The sequence below is a fragment of the Linepithema humile genome, chromosome 6, assembly GCF_040581485.1.
Source record: "Linepithema humile isolate Giens D197 chromosome 6, Lhum_UNIL_v1.0, whole genome shotgun sequence".
NCBI lineage: Eukaryota > Metazoa > Arthropoda > Insecta > Hymenoptera > Formicidae > Linepithema > Linepithema humile.
In genome coordinates, this window is record NC_090133.1 from 25,668,622 (window position 1) to 25,689,831 (window position 21,210).

At 37.3% G+C, this 21,210-nt stretch overlaps 1 protein-coding gene and 1 long non-coding RNA gene across 3 annotated transcripts in view; both read right to left on the reverse strand.

Moving 5' to 3' along the window:
* Positions 1-1,136: 1,136 nt before the first annotated feature.
* Positions 1,137-21,210, reverse strand: part of mAChR-B (muscarinic acetylcholine receptor) — a 36,136-nt gene continuing 16,062 nt past the window's right edge. For both annotated transcript variants that reach the window (XM_012375467.2, XM_012375466.2), the window contains exons 3-5: positions 8,800-9,008; positions 8,348-8,542; positions 1,137-7,569 (exon numbers count right to left, since the gene is read on the reverse strand). In XM_012375467.2, the coding sequence (XP_012230890.2) occupies positions 5,231-7,569; positions 8,348-8,542; positions 8,800-9,008 (2,743 nt within the window). In that variant the 3' untranslated portion in view covers positions 1,137-5,230. The remainder of the gene's footprint in view (positions 7,570-8,347; positions 8,543-8,799; positions 9,009-21,210) is intronic.
* On the reverse strand, positions 13,755-15,446 carry LOC137000561 (uncharacterized). The gene is made up of 2 exons (XR_010890829.1): positions 14,572-15,446; positions 13,755-14,377 (listed from the first exon to the last, which is right to left on the reverse strand). It is a non-coding gene; the product is annotated as an uncharacterized lncRNA (long non-coding RNA).

Consider the following 21,210-nt stretch of genomic DNA (forward strand, 5'->3'; position numbering starts at 1 on the left):
TCATTATAAGTTATTGTTATTTTTAATACTTCAGACTTTTACTCTCTGATTATATAAAATCAAACTTTACATTGAAATATTTTGTTATTTTGTGTATAGCAAAATAGCCATGATGACATATTAACTTATCGCTAAACTTATTTTAAGAAAGTTAAACAAATTTTATTATTATTAAATTGCTAATGTTTAATTTTTTATATTCGGAATTTTTGTAGATCACACGAAACATTAATACTTTAAAAGATTTCTCATGTTTATCTTATTAATATGCAACTATTTTTTTAATAAATACGAGTCAATATGAGGAACAAAGATTAGTTGACATCGCATTTTTTCACTTTATTATAGTCGCTTTTATACTTACAGGTTCTGGTAATTAAGTATCATTTATATTTCATGATGCGTATCATTATATTTATGTGCATTTTCGCACGCATGGCTTGCACAGATGCAATATAAATAAAAATTGATTACTATTGATTAACATCTATGTCACAACTTCGTCCAACCTTACTTTACTCACATATACTTTAATTAAAATTGCCAATTTGCAATAGACGTTTGACGTTATGCGTGGCGAATATATTTCTAAATATCGATCATATACTCACAATCAGAGAGCAACATGTTGCATTATTCTAAAAGTAGATTATAAAGCATTTGCATGATTACCACAACATACACTACACAACAGATTGCTTATAAACTATATATACGTACTCAATTTTTTTTATAACAAAAATTCCGATACATTTCGACATATAATGCTGCAAAGTGTATAAATTTTGCGGGTTTATCGCCAAAACAATCTTTCAAATTTAATAATTTGCATATTTCACAATTAACAATTTGCAAAATTGTAATGTTTTTAACAAAATCTTCTATTTTTATCTCTAACAAAGTTAATTTTATACTTTTTTTATATAATACTATTATTTGAATATAATTTTCAGTATACATTTAGTAGAAAGATAAGAAGAATAAAAAATAAGAATAAAATATACGTAAACTTTTATTAAAATGCTAAATTCAAAAATTCTTAAAATCAAGATTATCGGACGAGCAACATGTATTGTCTATGATTTAAAAACAACTGCATTTTGAATTTGATTTGCTATCTTTTTTTAATGTAGCTGTTTTTTTTTTTTTTTTTTTTTTTTTATTAAAAAATATCATAATTATGAAATTGTCTTATATCATTATGTATGTTATAAGATATTGTAATTGTAAAATAAATATTTCAAATACTCAATTCAGCTTTTGATTGTACTGCTTTGTCATTAATATATTTGTATCCATGTATCCTTTAATTTTAACAAAATGATTTTCGCGAAACGTACAAGTAATTTGAGGCACATTTCAATATAATCCGCACAAAGCAACCGCAAATCAACAGGAGATATTCTCATTATGTGAGTTGTTTACAGATGAAAAATTCGTTATTTGCATTTCTCACGATAAAATAAAATTAAAATTGATCGAACATAAAACGCACATTAATCATACGTTTTCCGTCCCGTTGCGCATAATTTTGACAATCGTCCATTTCACGGACCTACAACGAACAATCTACAATAAAAGCTTGACCGCGAGAGGGAAATATAATCTGCCAATATATACTTTCTCCACGATCGATGATCTAGACAACATACGCTTTTTATACGATCGCATATAGGCTTTATGCGGCTATTTTTATTACCTGCACTTCTTTTAACCGTGCTATCGCCTAGAGCTAATTATATTTATTTGCTAGATATTGCACCGTCTACGGTCTTCCTCTTCTTTTCTGTTTTTAGCACTACAGCCTTTACTGTCTACCCATCATTGCGCTACGTATATATGTATATATGCATCGACACTACATAGTACAACGTCCGCATAATAACTTAAGTTATTTTCCTAGTCTGTTATCTCTGTACAATTAATCGCACCGCTATTCTGTGCCCGCCGCACATTTATCATCCATTTTAATATAGACTACATATTATACAGAGAACTTCTCTACGTTAGCTGCGACGTATCGTTTCCTTCTCGACCAGTTAAGCTGATCATTGGACTTAAGTCTTAAGCACACAAAGTACCATTCGCACTGACCGACTACATCATCGCCTTGATCATATCAAAGTGTTCCCGCAGACATGTTTCGATACAACTTGACCCCTTATTGATGAAGCACAATAATCATTTACGCTATGTCCTATTGCTAATAATAATGACGCCAACATATTGCGTTCTAAGTAGCCAAGACACAGAAACGTATCGAGAAACGATTTTCTTCGATATTCATTGTTATCGTAATAATCTTTTACATCTTTTTTTTTTCATGAGAAATTATTATCGCATATTATTCTACTCTACCATCTACATTACGTCGCAAAATTAAAAGCGATATCTGCGCATAGCATTGAGCGAATCCCAAAACTTTTTCATGCCAGAAAAGCAATGCAGGAGGTTTTTTTAACGCTAGGAAATAATACAAATGTATCGCTAATTTATGCAAGCGATTCTTACGCGAATAAATGATTTATATAACGTTCCGTGTTAGTGTTTCCGTGAATGAATAGAATTGTATCTGGCGTTTTAATGTTAAGATGATCTTAACACTTATCACGTACACAACTGACAGGTGAGGTATTCGGATTAGGTTTAATTAGCATAATGAAAAATCGGGATAACTTTTACTATTGGCAGTGAATTTCGGAAGATATCCAAGTGACAAAATGTCCCCCGTGGCAATTTTATAAGATGCAGACCATTCACGCAGTGCGAATGTAAAACTTCGTTACTTCGGGACACTCTGTACTTTTTATGGAAGAACGCGACGCGCTTTTAGCGGTAAGAGGTTGTAGCAGGAATATCAGATGAAATCTGTGAGCGCAAAGCGACTGCATGCATACCAAATTATATAAAGGTAGAAAACTATACGATAAAGTCTATAACGATAAAAAATTTGCGGTTATTTCCGATCGATCAGCAATTAAAGACGATACGTACTTGCTTATTGAGTGCTACTCCTAATCGTACGTATTATATCTACATGAGGCATAGAAACGGGAATGTCACGGCTAGGAAAAAGGTGTACCTTTTACGAGAATCAAACCGACATTGGCTCAAAGTCGATGTGACGCTCAATCAAGAACCTTTTCTACTCGTCCAACTTCGTAGCATGTAACAAGTTCTATAGATTTTTGGAATTATTTAGGCTGGCAAAATGCCAGAATTTTACTTTAAATTCTAATTAAAAGCTGCGCTTAAGATATACTCATAGTATCCAAATGAATATATTGTCCTTTTTGTCGAAATGTACAATGTATAATGATTGAAAAGCTGTCGAATAATGAAAAGATGTATCAGTTATTCGTTTAAGATATTCAACGTGAGAATGTAATTGATAGTAAATTAATACAATACGGCACATAAAGCACTGATGAATCCACTCCGCTAACAAATTAATAAATTGATGGTGCAAATAATATAACGGGGAAACAGTAATTCATTTATCAAAATAACGCAGCTTTCGTAAAAATGTGACTCTGATATAATATAAATATAAAATTGTAAATTTGTTTCGTCCACTTACTTTCTCGATAATTAATCGATTTTGCAATCTGACACAATGTAAAAATATGACCTAAATTTAAGCATGATTCAATCATTTATCACTCTTACCATTTAAAAGCATTGCAGCTATTTTTAATTATATACGATTTTAATCATTCACTTCTACTAATTAAGAGAAATTATAATTTTGATTTCCTGAAATTATGTGTGTAGTATATGTGTGTGTTTGATTAATCCGCAGTAGAAAGATAATATAGAAGTAATGTTTTTGCGAATGTTATTAAAATATGACGAGGTATGTGGGTATAAATTACTTACTATATCGATTTCCATTTTGTCAACGGTTTGCAGTAATCGCGAGATACACACGCGCTTTATGTAAAATGGAATTAAAAAATTAGGCGTTGTTGGTATATTTTTAAAAATAAGCAATACTGAAGCGTCACCGGCTTCGTAAGTTATAATCACAGTCTGCTGTTAATTAATTGTTCACACCTGCAACATATTAATTATCGCAATGAGCTTTTTAATTAAAATATAATGAAAACAAACGGTAATTACACAGATAGCTTACAATAAAGTATAATAAAAAACGATGTTAATTATTCAGTTAAAAATAATTAGCTAGCATTTTAATATTAGCTAAAAATAACCGTTTTTAAACACTCATTGAGATAAAATATTTTCTCAGACGCGAGCTTATTGCTACAAAACATCAATCAGGCATCGACGGGAGCTCGTTTGTAAGGAGAGTACCAAGTGTCACAAGACTCGAAGAGAAAAGGCCTGCGCATTAGGCCATCTCAAGGCAGTGTATATTCCGATCCACGATCGAGAGCCGTAAGAAAATCGTCAATTGCTCGGTACCTCTACGAGGCGAGCTACCTCGAGCTGATTCGTTGTTCCTAAAAAAAAAAGATAACATGTTAAAGAACTTGTGAAATACTCGAAATATTCAGGGAATTAATAACATATGGTAAGCGCCGCGAAAACGCTCCACGATTACTGCGCGTATGAAGAAACAGTTTTCTTTATTCGAAGCGGCTAATTGTTTCATGATACAGCCGGCTGTCAATATCTTATGTTTAATATCTTCACTTTTCGTCTTTCGTGATGAACGATTCTTCCTCGTTCGACTACCACTAAAGCTTACGATTAAACTAAAGCATAATTACTATTCTATCCGTAATGTTCCCCGTAGCGTCAGATTTCGCAAGCTCTCTACGGCATTAGCGTCCACGTCGTTCCATGAATCGCGAGTTTATTATTTTAGGACTGCAATGTGTTTATTATCATGGTACACATACATATAACTGTCTAGGGCTACTTGTACACACACCTACGCGCGTCCTGAGCACATTACATAAAGATTAACAAATATTCACACATGTATACAACATATATACATACTGGGTATGACTTTCGAACGGCTCGAAGTGCGCTGCGACATTTTATGTACAAAAGGCGCGTGATGCTCGGCTTCGCCGGCGAGTCTTACATTATTATTCCCATTTTATTATTGTCCGAGTCCACCACAAATTATTACGACGAGCGAGTATAATTCGGTGTTAAGTGTGGAAGGCCATCTTCTCCGCGAAGGGAGTCCGCGTCGCCTACGTTTAGCTACATTTATCGAAACGAGTGCTGCTGCTCGAACTGCTGCCCTGTTTTACGTCATGTGCAGATCGCCCTTCAGTATCCTCGTGAAGGTCTTCTTGAATTGCTGATTCGCCAGGGCGTAGCAGAACGGATTCATCGGACTGTTGGCGTAGCATAGGAAGTACGAGAACATGAAGAGATGCTCGTTGGTGCACGGCGGATTCGCGCAGAATCCCTCCACCAGCGCTAAAATGTGATAAGGCGTCCAACAGGCGACGAACGCACCCAGAATAAAAGATATCGTGCGGAAGGCTTTGCGCGCCCTATTCTCCGTTCGCGACTTCTGTCGGCCTATCGTGGGATCCTTCTTTTGCGTCTTTGCTTTCAGCCGCTTGCCGATGGACTTGACGAAGTCCCGTCTCGAGCCGCTCTGCTCCGCGTCCGACGTGGCGTCCTTCTTCTTCGAAGACTGCCTCTTCGTCTCCTGGCTGTTCGTAGTGGGCGACACCGTCGGCATTATGCTGCTGGATGACGAGTTCTGAGGCAAGTTGCTGCTCAACTTGGTGGCCTGATCTGAAAATCGATCCGTCATGCTGTTGGACGATTCCATCGCTATGGCCGCGGGTGTCGCGACCACTGTCGTAACCGGTTGACGGGGCTTCGCCCCGTCAGTATTGACGGTGACTTCCGTGTGCACTTTACTGACGGTGTGCATCTTGCTGACGGTGGGCGACGTCTGCGACGCGGCGTTCGTCTGATGAGTGATGAACACGCGCGGCGGATGCGTCTGACTCGACGCGTTAGACATCACCGGCTGTGGATGGTGCTGATGATGTTTGCCAACGTTGATCTGAACCAGCTGGCCGCCGCCGCCGCCGCCGCCGGTTTGCTGCGCTGTTGCTCTGATAAGAGCGGCCTGCAACAGGCGGGTGCCCGCGCCGGCCGGCACCGTGTTGCCCAGGATGGGCGACGGCGGTGCCGTGGACAGCGGATTCGCCAGGCTGCAGGAGAAGGAAGACGGTGGGCTCTCGTAGGAGGGACTGGGTAGAATGATGGAACTCTCATCCATGTACCGCAAATCGCCGCCGTCGAGACCGGTAAGGATGTCGTAAGTGCCTTGAGCCATCACCAGCGACTTTGGCCGGTCGGTCGTCATCGACGAGGATGTCGTCGGGCTTTCCGAGACCGGCGGGCTGCTTTGGAACTGCGTGGGCGGCGGTATGATGTTCTGTTGTACGCTATTGATCGACGGGTGCTTAAGTTGAGCGGGCGGTGTCGCCTCGACCGAGGCGATCGATTGTTGATTGCCTTCGGCGTCGTTCGATTTCAAGGATTGCTCGGGCGTCAGCGTGCGGCTGCTGGACTTGTCGGCGGGCTCGGCGGGATTGTCGGTGTCCAGCAGACTGAACTCCTGTATCTTCGGCAGTGTTTGAGCTTTCTGCGTTGCCATGTCGCGCGTAGGACTCGTCGGCAGTAGCTTCCTGTTCGCCGTTGGCACACTCAGCTCGACCTTGACCGGCATGATGCCGTTCAAGCGTCCGTTGGTGGCGAACACCTGGAAAGCACCGGACTGCGCTACTAGACCCGCCAGAGAGGACCGCTTTCTGATGGTGCTGAGCTGCTGAGCGGTGCCGACGGTGCTCTCCTCGTCGGAATCGAAGGCAGGACTACTCGAGCGTTCGGATTTCTCGGCTTCCGTCACCGAGATGTTCGCGAGGACATTCTTGTTAGCGGAGTCCGACGCCGCCGCGGAGTCGGCGGTCTTCGCGACTGTTTTCTGCGTGACCGTCGCGTCCGCGCTAGAGACGCTGTCGTCCACCAACGTAGTCCCGATCTTCGGCTTGTCCTGGCTCAACAGGGTGCTCTGAGTCTTGGAGATGCCTATACCGGCGGCGCGACCAGCCATACCGGACATCGCGCCGGCGCTCAGCGCGACCATCGACTGCATCTTGCGCTGCTTGGCCTCGCTCTTCTTCTGCATGTCGTACGCGGTTTTGTATATGCCGCCGTAGAGAATGAACAGGACGATCAACGTCGTCCAGTAATATCCTATTATCAGCGCGGTGTTGAACACTGGATCCTTGAGGAACTGCACGGCGCACTGGCCCGGATTCAGATCTCGATAACCGATGAAGTGCTCCCAGCCGAAGATGCTGATAAAAAAGAGCAGCGCCGGTATGATCCAGGTGATGGTCACCATCCAGATCACGCGCTGCTTCGTCCGCCAGCTGCGATACTGCGCGGCTATCTTCACCGAGCAGAACCGATCGATCGTGATCAAGAGAACGGTATACTGGGACACCAGGCATACGGTGTAATCCACGGACAGCCATAGATCGCAGAGAAGAGGACCGAGATTCCAATATCCCATCAGCACGTAGACCGTGTAGAACGGCATCGACACGGTGCCTGCGTAACAATTACGTCGTTACTTGTACAGTCGGCTGCTGTTGCCGCGCGTATCTGATTACGCGTATTCTGTATTCGAACAGATTCCCGCATCGTAACCAAATTACATCGGCATTGTTTGATTCTCATCTCGATGAATACAACGGCATCCTTTCATAACTGGCGAATTTGCGTTAGAAATCATATCATCGCGAGAGGCTGCGTGAATCTCGTGCTATTAAATATCAAAGAATGTGAATAAAAATGCAAATGTGAATCAAGTTTAGTATTGGAACTAGAATATACAAAATCTGTAAAAATTTTATTTTATTTTTATATATTAATAAATATAACAAATATGTTTATTCGCAGCAATATTAATATAGTCCATAAATAATATTGCTGTAAAGATTTTGTGCTGCAAAAGTCATTTAATATTATCATGTGGATTATTATTACGTGATATTGATATCAAATATATCTAACATAATTGCAAAATTGTGAATTGTTGATAAATGTTCTCAAGAGACTGAGTGTTGATCCTAAAAATTCTTAAATAACCAATGATTTATTTATCAATATCAATTTCTAAAAATAATTTATCTAATTTATAAAAATAATATGTTTACCTTTAATGTGTTCTTTGCTTCAGATATTTATAAAAATATTATTTTGAATATAGCGTGTGATTTATGTTAGATATTCTTGGATAGAGTTAAGTTTAGATAAAATGCGCTTTCGATTATGGAACGACATAAAATTGAAGGGGGAAGAAAAACGAAAGTCATATACAACTTACCGATAAGCATATCTGTGGCAGCTAATGATGCGATGAAGTAGTTACTTGGTTGCCTGATGGCTCTATCTACGATGAATGCCAGAAGAACGAGAATGTTACCGCCGACAGTTAGCAGTATGCATATCGCCAGACAGATAGCAATCAGTACCGTTTGCCAGAGCGTGAATGGTGGCAAAACGGGCGTCAGAGATTCATCTGTTTGTAGATATAAAGCTTTATCAGCAAACGGCATGTAAATCGTTAATCGGTGCGTGACGTTAATAATGGAACGCGACGGCATACTTTTAATGAACGTTCGCGTTAAAATTCTGTCACAATTCGAAAAAGCGAGAATTAAATAGTTATAACTTCAGAATTAAAAGCATTCCGAATATCTCGTATACGTAATTTACGATGTAAAAATTCTGTTTCCGTGAGTCACTCGATGTATAGCTTAATTTCAATTACATTACCCAACGTTGACGAAGTCGTTGCGTTTCCGAAAGTCGAGGTATTCGTCACGTTTATTGGGAACCAATCGGGCAGAAGCTCCGCGTATTCACCACTGCTCCAGCGCGGATCATCCGGGTCAGGCCATGTTCCATTTAACTGGGTACATTCTTCTGTCAAAATTTGATTGTACACGAATCGGCATAGGCGTTCCCGTTGTCTCTTCAGCTTCCTAGGAATGAACAATGAAGAGAGTTTCTACCATCAATTGCAAAATCATAAAAAAAACATACCACGTTTGGGACATATCGCGCGAGAGTGGATGAAAAATCCATCGCGATAAAATTCTTTCGCCAGTCAATGTAAAACAACGCCGCGGCTTTCACAAAAATTGCGCTCGCGTGAGATATTACCATTTAAAAATTTTTTTTATCTATGTAATTTGACGACAACAATACAGGATAAAATTAGGCTAATGATACGCACCCAAAATAAAGCGCTAAGCATTTACTTAATTACAGATTGGATGGGATTGTGGATTAATTCCATTTACGCCCAATGGCTATTTCCATCCACACGTGTAAATTACATTTTACACATAAAAGGAAGTTCGATAGTTCGGTGAATCGCGTTCCTATTCCTTCGCCGTGGCTGCATGTTTGTTACCATCGAAGAAAATGTGACACCGGTATTTCCTGATTCTCTACACAGCGACATGCACGGCCTTACTCTCTGGAGCGTTGCTGCAATGGCAACACGAGAAGCGAGTCAAAGGCTGAATACACCGAGCGCACAATGAGCTTGAAATAAGCATGAATGGAACCACATCAAACCCCCGCGCCAGTCTCATCGCCGGTAGGCAAAAAGCGACAGGGTACGCCTTAAAGAGGGTGAACTCGTTTTTAAATCATTCAAGTAGTCGATCGGAACCCACGTAGTCTGATATTGCGCGACTCTTTACGACTCGCAATTCCTAACAGAAGTTCACTTTGTTCACGTCGATCAAATTGTTCTTATCGATATTTTATCAATTCACAAAGCAAATAGCGCTCCTTCTCCATTCCTGTATTTATTCTCGCGTGTTGTTTGTGATAAATTAAAATAATTTTCAAAATGTTAAAAAAACCTCCCTTGATAAACAATTAAAAAATTATCCAAATAAACAAAATATTAATACTAATATATATTAATTAACAAAAAAAAGGAATAAAATACTGTCCCGCAGCGTTGTTACAATGGTGAATTCTGAAATATTTATAAAAGTATTACAACAATTTAACATGCCGCTTGAAAGTAAAATAATACAAACACTTCGTGCATGAGCTGCCAATGCAGTTCCGGATACTTGCCAACCCCTTGTCACACTATTATGAGATTGAATAGAAGCTCCAACTCCAGTTTAGCAAGTCGTTTCAGTGAGAAGAACATGAGTCATAGATTATCTCGTCTGAAGTTCGACTGAACTGGAATTCTCGCGAGGGATAAAGCCGTTTGAGTATATGACCCACGATGCGCGTTCGTGATTCTCGTGCTTTCTTCAAAGAAATTCTCTGCATCCAACGTCGACAAGCGTTATATAACCATAGAGTACATTGACACGCTGCACGAGCTAATTCTTTGCATGATCCGCGACCATTCCGGCGGTGAACACATTTCTGTACACTATGTTATTTTTAATTTTACAGAATCATTGATTTATCGATCAAGATGCAATGTAATTTTTTTAATTAACTTTCAATCAACTTTTTATTTAACGTTGTGCGATCATTAAATTTTGTACAAAATAATAAATCTGTTTTAACAGCTAAAAACCGTGTTTACAAAACGATTGTAAATTTGCAAAATTAGATACTTACGACTTTATTGCATTTTAATGCGAGAAAAATTGAATGTGCTCATTAAATTAAATGTGATTTGTCGAAACTAAGTACTTCCTTCATTAATTCTCAAGAGCTTTTCAATGCTAAAACACTTACAGCGCCGGTATACTTCCTGAAAAATTTTATTTCTGCAAATATTGAAATTCGCGGAAAAACGAGCCTCAATTCCCATCGTACGTTACTTCAACTTTCAGCAAATTTTACAAATTGATGAGTTTCACGTTAACATTATTGCGATGGCAGGTCTCTGAGCGCGAGTACCTAAGAAAACCGCGGGAATAAAGAATAGGGTATGAGATCCTTTGTTTCAACGTTCCCTAGGGTAAATACTTGTCCTCGTTATTCGTGAGCATCTTTCTTGTGTAGCCCTACCGTGAAATCATTCGTAAATACTTGTCCTCGTTATTGCTGCACTCCTATTTCGCAAAGCTATTATGAAAATGTCCATAAAAAAAGAACCGACCACCTGTAATTATCTGAAAATTTAGTCGTTCCTTTTAAGAAAAAAGCAATTTTAAGGGGAGAACGATGTCAATAAGAAATAAAATCTCTACGCAGAAAAGAAAAAATTGTGCTGATATGACATCACAAGTTTCGTTAAGTATTATATGGAATAATTGTAAAAATAAACAAAAAATTTGTTAAGAATACTAATGTTATTTATTTATTTAATTAATTTTGAAAAATTAATATATTTTAATGACAAATAATTGTAATTAACAAAAATGATAAAAATTTATTAACATAAATTATAAATATTAAATTCTACGAATTCTATATTCTTTATTTTGCAAATAACACGTCCATTTTATTATTTAAAAATTTAAATCGCAAATGAAAAGGTATTTAATTTCACGGAATAAGATTGCAAACTGATTTGCCACTTTGAACGATATAATAAAGAAACTTGTAATTTGATATTCAGTTCACATCTCTTTTCTGACTACAAGCTAACTCAATCCATTGTAAAATGACGTGAACTGCAGCAGCTACTTCCTGTTATTTACGTAAGCACAGAGTATCAACATTTTAGAAAGTCTTTTTATCACAGGAGAGGAAAAAAGCAGCAAGAAAAAGGCAAAGGGTGTTACAAGATGAGATACACGCAGGTGGATCATAAGACACGCGGGGAGAAACTAGCTCGCCAGAAAGATATACCTCCTGAACCTTCACACATAAAGCTCGGCTTCATTAATGCTAAAAATACTTACTGCATGCCAAGCAGACAATGATATGTAGCCGATACTGTTTTAAAACTGTATGAACAGATTGAAATTTATTTTCACATATTTAAAAAGTCAAACGTTCCTTATAAAACAAACACGTAAATTAAAATTTAAAACTATAGATTCAGATTTTGTAAAAAAAAAAAAGAGCAAAAGATCGCTCGACGAGAAAAAGTTCGAAAATCTAACAGATTTTACATTCGATAGTTTCGTATAATACAAAAAAATTGTTCAACATTAAAATATACAATTCTTATCGTTCGCATCGTCTCGCGGCATTTTTAATGCTTATAAAAGCAAGTACACTTCGAGTTCAAACAAGTGCTCTGATATTTTCGCTCGTATTCCTTGCACTTGCTTCAAGAGATAAAAGCAGAAGCATTTGCTCCATTTTATTCACGCGATCCATTGTTCAGCACATTCGTCGAGTGTGACTTGTCAGCCCGCGCCAGCTACACGCTAGTATCTTGCCAGTCGAATGGACACCGAGCCGGTGTATCGAATCGCGTGGACATTCGTTAACACCGTGGCGCAATAACGCTCAGTAACAGAATGTGTATACGTCCCTTTTAAGGTGTGCGGGTTTTGCCGGTGTACATGTACCGAGAGGGTGGCGCAGGGTGGAGGCTATATAAGCCCTAGTGAGCAGAGGATCATCGCCGTGGAATGGCATGATCATACGGACGGATGGAAGGGCCGTTGGAGGGAGAAAGGCTGAGAGGGCGGCTGAAAGAGAGGAGCGAATAAAAAGTTGGACCGCGTTGTAAGCGGGGAAAAATTGCGAGGAAAGAGACGGCGGTGCAGGAATACGGAATATGACGGCAAGCGACGGCAACAAGTACCTGGTCGACATCGTTCCAGCGTGTCGTAAATACTCACGAGCGAGAAGCTTGGTTCGATGAACGAGATGAGACTCGTCGTTGTCAAGTCGAAGTGATGCAAAATGAAAATAATCGTAGATTCTCGGCTAAGCAACTTAAAATTCAAGGAATAAATTAATATTTCTCAACTATAATTTTAAATAAAACTTTATAATAATGAAATGTTAATTTATTGCATTGAAAAATTGCTAAAAATTTGTTGAAAACTTAAAAAAAATGATGGTCAAAAAAATTTTCATATAAATCCACTCTTCAAATTGGTCAAAAAATCTTATAGAATCTATATTCTGCATACCGTATAATGATATTTTGTAAAATTTTTTAGTTTTGTCACTGTAATTTTGAAAACATTTTTTTTTTTTGTTAACTTACTCTCGATGACACGATTTTTGATTGACTATTGACAATTCAGGAATTGAGAATCGACGAAAGCAAGACGAATTGTGGTGTCACATTTACACGCTTTCTTCGCTATACGTTTGCAATCCCCTCCGGCGAAACCTTATTTTTATTTTCTGGCCCAGTTGCCAGATGGAACCTTTCAAAAGACCCCCCACCCTTCTCTTCTGACACGAAATACGTAACCTATAGCTGCGGGCTGATATTGGGGCAGCTAGCAACATTTCATCTCGACGGTGCATCTTCAAGTGACACGGTTTTCTTTAAATTCTCATGTATATCCTCTTCAAGGCCGAAATGGCTTAAAATCGATTTTTGAGAAAGTAAACAGATGTTGCCGGAAATCAAGTTATCTTCCACCTTCAATATAAAAAATTAATCTCAAAATATATTTGAAAAGGATGCTAATTTGTTGATGCACCGTGCTTTTATTTTTCTCTCAAGATCCGATTCTCTTCTTTACTTTTAAAAACTATGTACTTCATGCATTATTTTTTAATATAAAAGATTCTTCTTTTAACATAATTTTATATTTATAGCTTCGAAAAATATCATTAAAAAACAGTAGAGATTGTCTATATGCTTGCAGAAGTAAATTATAAAATAAAAGCTTTATTTTCTCTTTACTCATTCTCTCATACAAACGTAATCGCATTATTTTCTATTATTTGCACATCCCACTATAGCATTCTTTTGTATGTATATAATTTTAAAATTTAAACTCTGTACAATTTAAATCCTTCAATAATAAAATGATCAGATATCAAAATTAATTGGATGCAATAATAATGACATGGCCCATTAATAAATTGTAATAATGTCGCCGATTATTTAGATTAATTATGTATTTATATAATTAAATTACCCATTTGTTTATGTAATTGTGTGTGTGTGTGGTGTGTGTGTGTGTGTGTGTGTGTGCTTTGTGCACATATATAATTTTTCGCAATAGTGCCAGAGCATTTTCCTTCAAACATATGTCATTTCCTTATATATGTTTTATCCTCGTTTGCTGTTCACTTTCTTACTCCACCTCGCAGTAACACAAGATACTATACAAAAGCTCGCAGATTAAAGTGGCAGAACTTGGACGCAGTTTCCCCAAAATTACATTTCGGCAATGGTAAAGAGAAACAGGTCCTCAGAAGTCGCCAGAGATTTCCCAAGTTTGCAAAGGTTTCCTCTACAAAGTCCTGATGCTCGAACTAAATTAAACTTTTAACAATATAAATATTATAAGACGATACAAATCCAACATCAAAGATTTAGAATTTGAAACTTAATAATGTATTTTTTAGAATAAATCTTTTTACTTAAAAATTATCCGTAAACCTCAATAGTTTCTAATTTCTTCGCCAAAAACGATTGCTCGAATGTATGCCGTATATGCAAATCTCTCTTCTACATACCGTATTTAGGGCGAAACAAAGAATCACTTTGCACCTTGTGTTGCTGCTTGATTACCGTCAAGGGCTTGCGGAAGCTTGATACAGGTGGAGATCAAATTTATCGGATTTACACTTTGTGGCGGGAGGGCAAACGCGCGCGGCTCCATAAATATGAGCGAGATATGTTACGGTGGCGAACGTGTTACGGCGAGCCGTAGGATGATAGCGTTGCTGCGGCTATGTAGCACAGACTGCGAAGGGGGATCTCGATCACCCTGGGGGAATTGAACGAACCTATTTAATAACTCTCGCTGACGTAGCAGGATCGCCCTCGGCGTGACACTGAAAGCGCCGGATAACCCGATCCAATATCAAATCGCACACCTTGTGGTTGCATCGACGGCACAGCAATCGCATCACATTTATGCAATTCTATCGCTACGTTTACTAAATCCGTAGGAAAGGGAAACGCAAACATTTCCATCAGTCGCGATATTTTATATCGTTTTAACCGATACGACCTTTAATACCGATTTACTTATAAATCCCCCGCTTCGTCTGTACGATAATTACGGTACAATGAAAAAGAGATAAGATACTGAATGATGAAAGAGCCGGTTCATCTTTGGAAATGCTGGCAGCTCATAATCGGCTCCTTTCTCGATAAATATCGCTCTACACCGGCTAGATAAACAAAGGACGCTATTATCCACATAATAGGATTCTGATAAGAACTTTAATGCGCTGGTATTATGAACTACCGAGGCCTGTAAAATGTGACGGTGAATTAAAATTACAGAGAACGCGCGTGGAAACAGCAAAAGACGCTGGAAGGCTGTAGATTTAAGTATGTACGGCCTTGAGCTAATTTTCAAAATAAAATATCGAGATTGGACATTAAATCTAGGACCATCTTGTGAGTTCTGATGTGATCATTACACGGGCATATTAATCGCGCTTGTATGCACCACGATTGCAAATCTTTACTGCGTGCACGATGACATAAAAGCCGACATATATTTACGAGAGTTGGCCGCAGTAAAATATCAGGCTCGTAAAATGCTTTATTAAATATATATAAAGAATATTTCTCTACGTCGTAAGTATTTTATGATATAGAACCACCAATATGTCGACGGTGTAAATATCTTTCAATAAAAATAAATTTGATTTCAGTCGCAGTAGCATCATACGCTTTATTACTTAGTTATTTTGATTGTGAATCCAATAAACATTAAATTTTGTTTTCGTTTAACGCAAAGCTTTACGACATACAAGCTATGAATGTTGATTGCGTAGCCAGCTTTCAACAGCAGCGTTAAAAATGTTATTGGGTACCGTTTCGAAAATGCATTTTTATTCGACTGTGGAGTAAAAATTTTATTCGATTTTTATTCGATTTTATTTTTACTTGACATATTTATTAAAGATGCAAAACTGTTCGCGGATGCAATGAATTAATCTCCTGGATTCGCCCTCCATGTTTCATTGCAACAGAAGATGCAATTGGTATACAAAGATGTTAGCGGCCGTCGGCCGACGGTACTAAGATGAAATATTTCGTGCCGCGAAACTACATGCGGAACACGTATGCTTTATGGAGACGACGCGACGAACAAGGGAGTGTGTATCAATTTCCACCAATTACACGCAACCCAGCCAGTCTCGTCCTTTCAGTTGGAAATCGCAGGTGCGTTCGACTGTACATCACCGTCGACCAGAATTTTCAAGCCTCTCCATTCCAGATTATACATAAGTTAATTTACTTTACATTACCATATTTGCAATTTTTTTCTTCTTTTTTGAAAATGCATCTTGGGAGTTTTGTGTGTGTGCGTGCATTTTGCATAAAAAAGATAAATATGGAAGAAAGTTACACAACATAACATAAAACTTTTAAAAGCATACAATCAAGAAATTTCTTCTCCAAAGTTGCATAAAAAGATATTCGTAATGTTAGATGAATCACTCTATATACCGATAAAAGGTTTGGATTTAAAGTAAAATAAAAATTGTTCATGTTTCAATAGCGCTGGCGATACTTTTCTCGCGCTTTGTTGCTTTAATTTATTAATAAAGAAATTTAAGAAGCAAACAGTAATATTACTATGTTAAAAAATAATAAATATTATCTATGTGTGTATCTATTTTTTAATTCTCTGATAACTGATAAAGCTACCTGTTTTGAATAAAATATATGGATGGCAAGTTATCTGATCCTTGAATGCACGATTCATCATATAAAAAAAACATATTTCTATTTTGACAAGCTTTATAAGGATGTAATAATTCAAATACATCAGTAGTTGATACATCATCGCTGACACGATGTACATTTTCGGAACATGTGATGAGGGGAGAAATGGTCAGTCTGAAGGAGTACATGAAAAAATCAAGTGATATCGGCTCACTGAACATGCATGCGACATCCTCTTCAGCGTGATTGATAAGGTCGATGGGAGATAGAATTGGCTCTGTGTGCAAAATGATCGCAAAATATTTATCATATCTGAGTTATACATCTAGCACGAGAGTTATATTTAAACTTCACTTCGATGCCAGTCGTTTCTTTGACTTATATGATCGTAAGCCTTCACAAATCGATGATATTTCCATTGTTTCTTGCAGCTGTTGAAATTGAATATACTTGTTGTAAAAAAAAAAAGAAAAATATTGATCTATGCTACTTATTATTAATTTTATCGATTAAATTTAGAAATAATATAGTTTTAAGAAGTCAAAATTATTTTCAAATATATGTATACACGCGCGTCTCTATGTGACATACGCTACAAAACTATATACGGGATATGAAATTATAAGTTGCTCGATACTAATTAATCGTAGGCGCAGTGGCCAAATCACGTCTAGATTTAATTTTCGAGAAAATATGTCAGAATCAGATGATGCAGGAGATGTAGTCGCTAATTGAATTCATGAGAAATGAGCACACTCTAACACACTCTTTACTCGGCAAATTAATTTAATTTTCTATATATCAGCGACGACACACTGCGCCGTGCCCTTTTCGAAAATTTTTCGTGCAAACCACTAGTTAACCATCTACTAATTAAAATTGTTATACTTTATCCGCAGCTTTTTATTTGGCTCTCTAACGGGGGGAGATTAAACAGAATGGACTATAAAAAAAATATTATCAGCTTGCAGTGTTTATCGTGTAATCTGTTGTGTAAGACTTGAGAGGATCCTTTATGTACAACATAGTCTTTGTGTACAACATGAACTTGATAAATGAAATGATAAAGTTATTAATATTTATGCCAAGGTTGGCAACATGTTTTCTCAACACTTATTCCTTTTAATATTCTAAAATGGAATGTCTATATTAGAATGCCGCAGGAAGACGCACGTTCCATTTATACGCTCCTAATGCGTCATACATGTAAAAATTCGCGAGTCACCCCAGCGAAAATTATGCATGCAATTTATATGCATGATTAATCGTTTTCTTTGTATTAAAATACAATCTCTGTCCTTCATCGATTGTTTGCTCAACAGACTCGACTAAATATATTGGCGAGTATATCCCTATCTCTCTAAAAATATTATAAAAGGTTACCTTTGAGGACAGTTTTTCACATAGGTAGGACGTGCTATCGATTTCCCATTACATTCCGTGGATGTGTACCATATACATATCTAATATCGTGCATGATATTATGGTACGGGGTGTTTATGAATCGCATCGACAAACCCCGAGTGTGTTCGTGAATAAAATGAAGAATTTCCTTTTGTGAGTTTTCCACGAGTCTCTCTATCTCGTCGCAAATAGAAGGTGCTCTTTGCTTCTGCGCTTTAATTAAGTTTAGATTAAAAACTGCTATTTGTGAATATTAAATAGAAAATATTCATTCATCAAGTAAGGAAATATAAAGCAAACAACTTTATTTCATAAAAAAAAAAAACATTGTGCGCATTGTGTGCAAAATTTTTTGTATTTTCACAAATTGGCATGTAACCCCGAGAATTCGTAGATAAATCGTAGATAAATTAAATGTATCTCACAAATGTTTTGGATGCGGTCTAATTGTTCTCTAGGCAAAGTGGGAATACGCGATGTGAAAAATCATATGCTTTCCAGCATGTGGAGAATGCACTCTTCCCTCGATTCTCTCCGACAGAGCAATGAAAATTCGAGAATCAATATTCACCGTGTGTCATCACAATGTACCTCAGCGTCGTTCCCGCTCGCGTTGCTCGCTCTATTTTATTTTTTCTCTGCATATGCTGCGATCGTGCGTTGGTTCTACATAAAACCGGAAAACGACAAAGATAATTTTGTTGCACGCCGGTGTAACAACTTGGGAAGTGGAAAAATGTGCGAGAGAACGACCGTATAAAACAATTAAAGCGATGCACGCAATATTACAGAAAATGCGTTATGACATCTACGTCAGTCGAGATAAACATTTATATTCTTATTAACAGTGATAAAGTTAAATTTAAGCTCCGAAATTAAAATCGCCAACAAAGAACAGTTTTTTTTTTTTTTTAAATTAATGAAAACATCTTTTTGAAATTTAACAAATTGAAGAAGGAAATATAGAAAGAAAAAGCAGAAAAGAAAAAAATAATTTTTGCGAAATAAAAGTCGAGTTCCAAGAATTCTAATGTTTTGCTAGTATCGTGCTTTCATGTAAACTTGACATTATACGTGGAATATAAATATACGGAATTAAAAGGAAATAAAATAAGAATAGACGATGAACGATCTAACCAGGACGCAACGAGAATTCCTTAGCGAACAGAAAGCAATATGACAATTGATCGCCGCATTATAATAGCGCTGCGCTAATCGCGTGCATCACCCAGCTAGAACGGTGCGTTACCACTCGTGCTTTTACAGAGTGTCATTCACACAGTTAAACGAGACAATAGCCACCGCCTCGTGTTGGATGCAACAGTCGATCCATTTAATAGCTCTGCTCCCATTTTAACGTATAACGTCGTCGCGCTAAAGACGAGAATACCGAACGCGTTGACTCGCGATATTTTAACTTTTATTTCACTGAAAAGCTTATTTTCTTCACTGTATTTCGTATCAATTTTTCATACAGTGTTTATCGGTTTTGATTATATCTAATATCTCGAACATCAATATACGTATTGTGTTAATGCTGATCATCGCAGCAAAATTTTTGTTTAAATTTATAGTATACGTACAGTTTGATTAAATATGAGAATACTATTTATAAATAACTTATGTATTTTGATCGTCGTTTTATGTAACTTATTATTCAACAACACTCGCTAATATTCACCTACTAAAATTATCACGTTTAAATTAAAATATATAACTTTACCAAAGTACAAATATTTAATAAATAATAGTGCGTAATTAATTAATTAGTTTAAACGTGACATCCTCAACAGCTATAAAAAAAAACATCGACTGTTGTCGATTATTCTAGCCACAAATGTGCATTCAGGTAGATTAGCTGAATTTAATCATAAAAGAGCATCAACAAGCATGCATAATAACGGAAGAATTGTTCTTTGTTCCGTTAAATTTCACGTTACAAAATATCAGGGTGCAAAATATCTGTCGATCGGTCACGAAAGAAATCGATATTTCCGGGAGGTGCAACGTATCACAAACTTCATAATTCGCTTTACATATATAAATGTAACGTCACTTTGATTCTTTGGTGCGATCAGGTCATTGAATATCATTGAGCATAACTCACGCTGATATGCTCACTCGCATACAGAGCGTTATAAAATTGGAAATACATCTATATAACGGAATTGTAAATATCCGCTTGCTCTTTTACACGGGAACTTCAGTTTACGCCAAATTTACACGCCTCCGCATATTAACGCCGCCTTAACCGCCACGTTTCTCGATTTAACCATAACACTCCCTTCTAGCCGACATAAAAGTTTCACGTTGCGACATACATCGATATATTCCACTGGACGACTTTCGCCATTGCGACGCTGTTGACTCACGCAATATTCGAAATTTTCACTTCAATCGCGTGCGCGTCGACAGCCACGTTCGACGTCGCTCGCGTGATTCCACGTCGTTGCACGACATCGGCTTTTTCTTTCGTTAAATAATACGGCTGGGTATTCGTACTATACGGCTGTGTGCTTTACGTATTCGGCCCAGTAGCCCATCAATCCAACTTAACCGCGTGTTTCACTGTGTCGCACTGCCAGATTAAGGTCCTGCTAGGTCAAGGATACAATTTGGCCCGAATTGGTTCATGCGAGTTTTATCTACCGTCTCAAATACCTGGGTTATCAGGTACGCGCGGTGACTACTTCAAAACAGAGCTAATGTAGGCGCAATCATCATATAAATCTATTTTACATGAAATATCATTTATATTTTATTTGTGTAAAACATTGTGTGTCTTGAAATATCATTATGCTCAACATATTCATAATGGTATATTAACAAACAATGAATAAAATATATTTTCCGTTTAAATAATAATTTTTTAAACACCAATTTATCGAAAAAAAAAAAAAAAAAAAACGTAGAGAAAGGAGTTGATTTTGGAAATACTTATTGAAATAAAATTAAATATTTCAATATTAGCGCATATTAAGATTAATCTTTAGCTTCGATGTAAACTAATTGATTATCTGGAAAAATGTTAGTCAGACTTAAATCATTACGCAAATTGT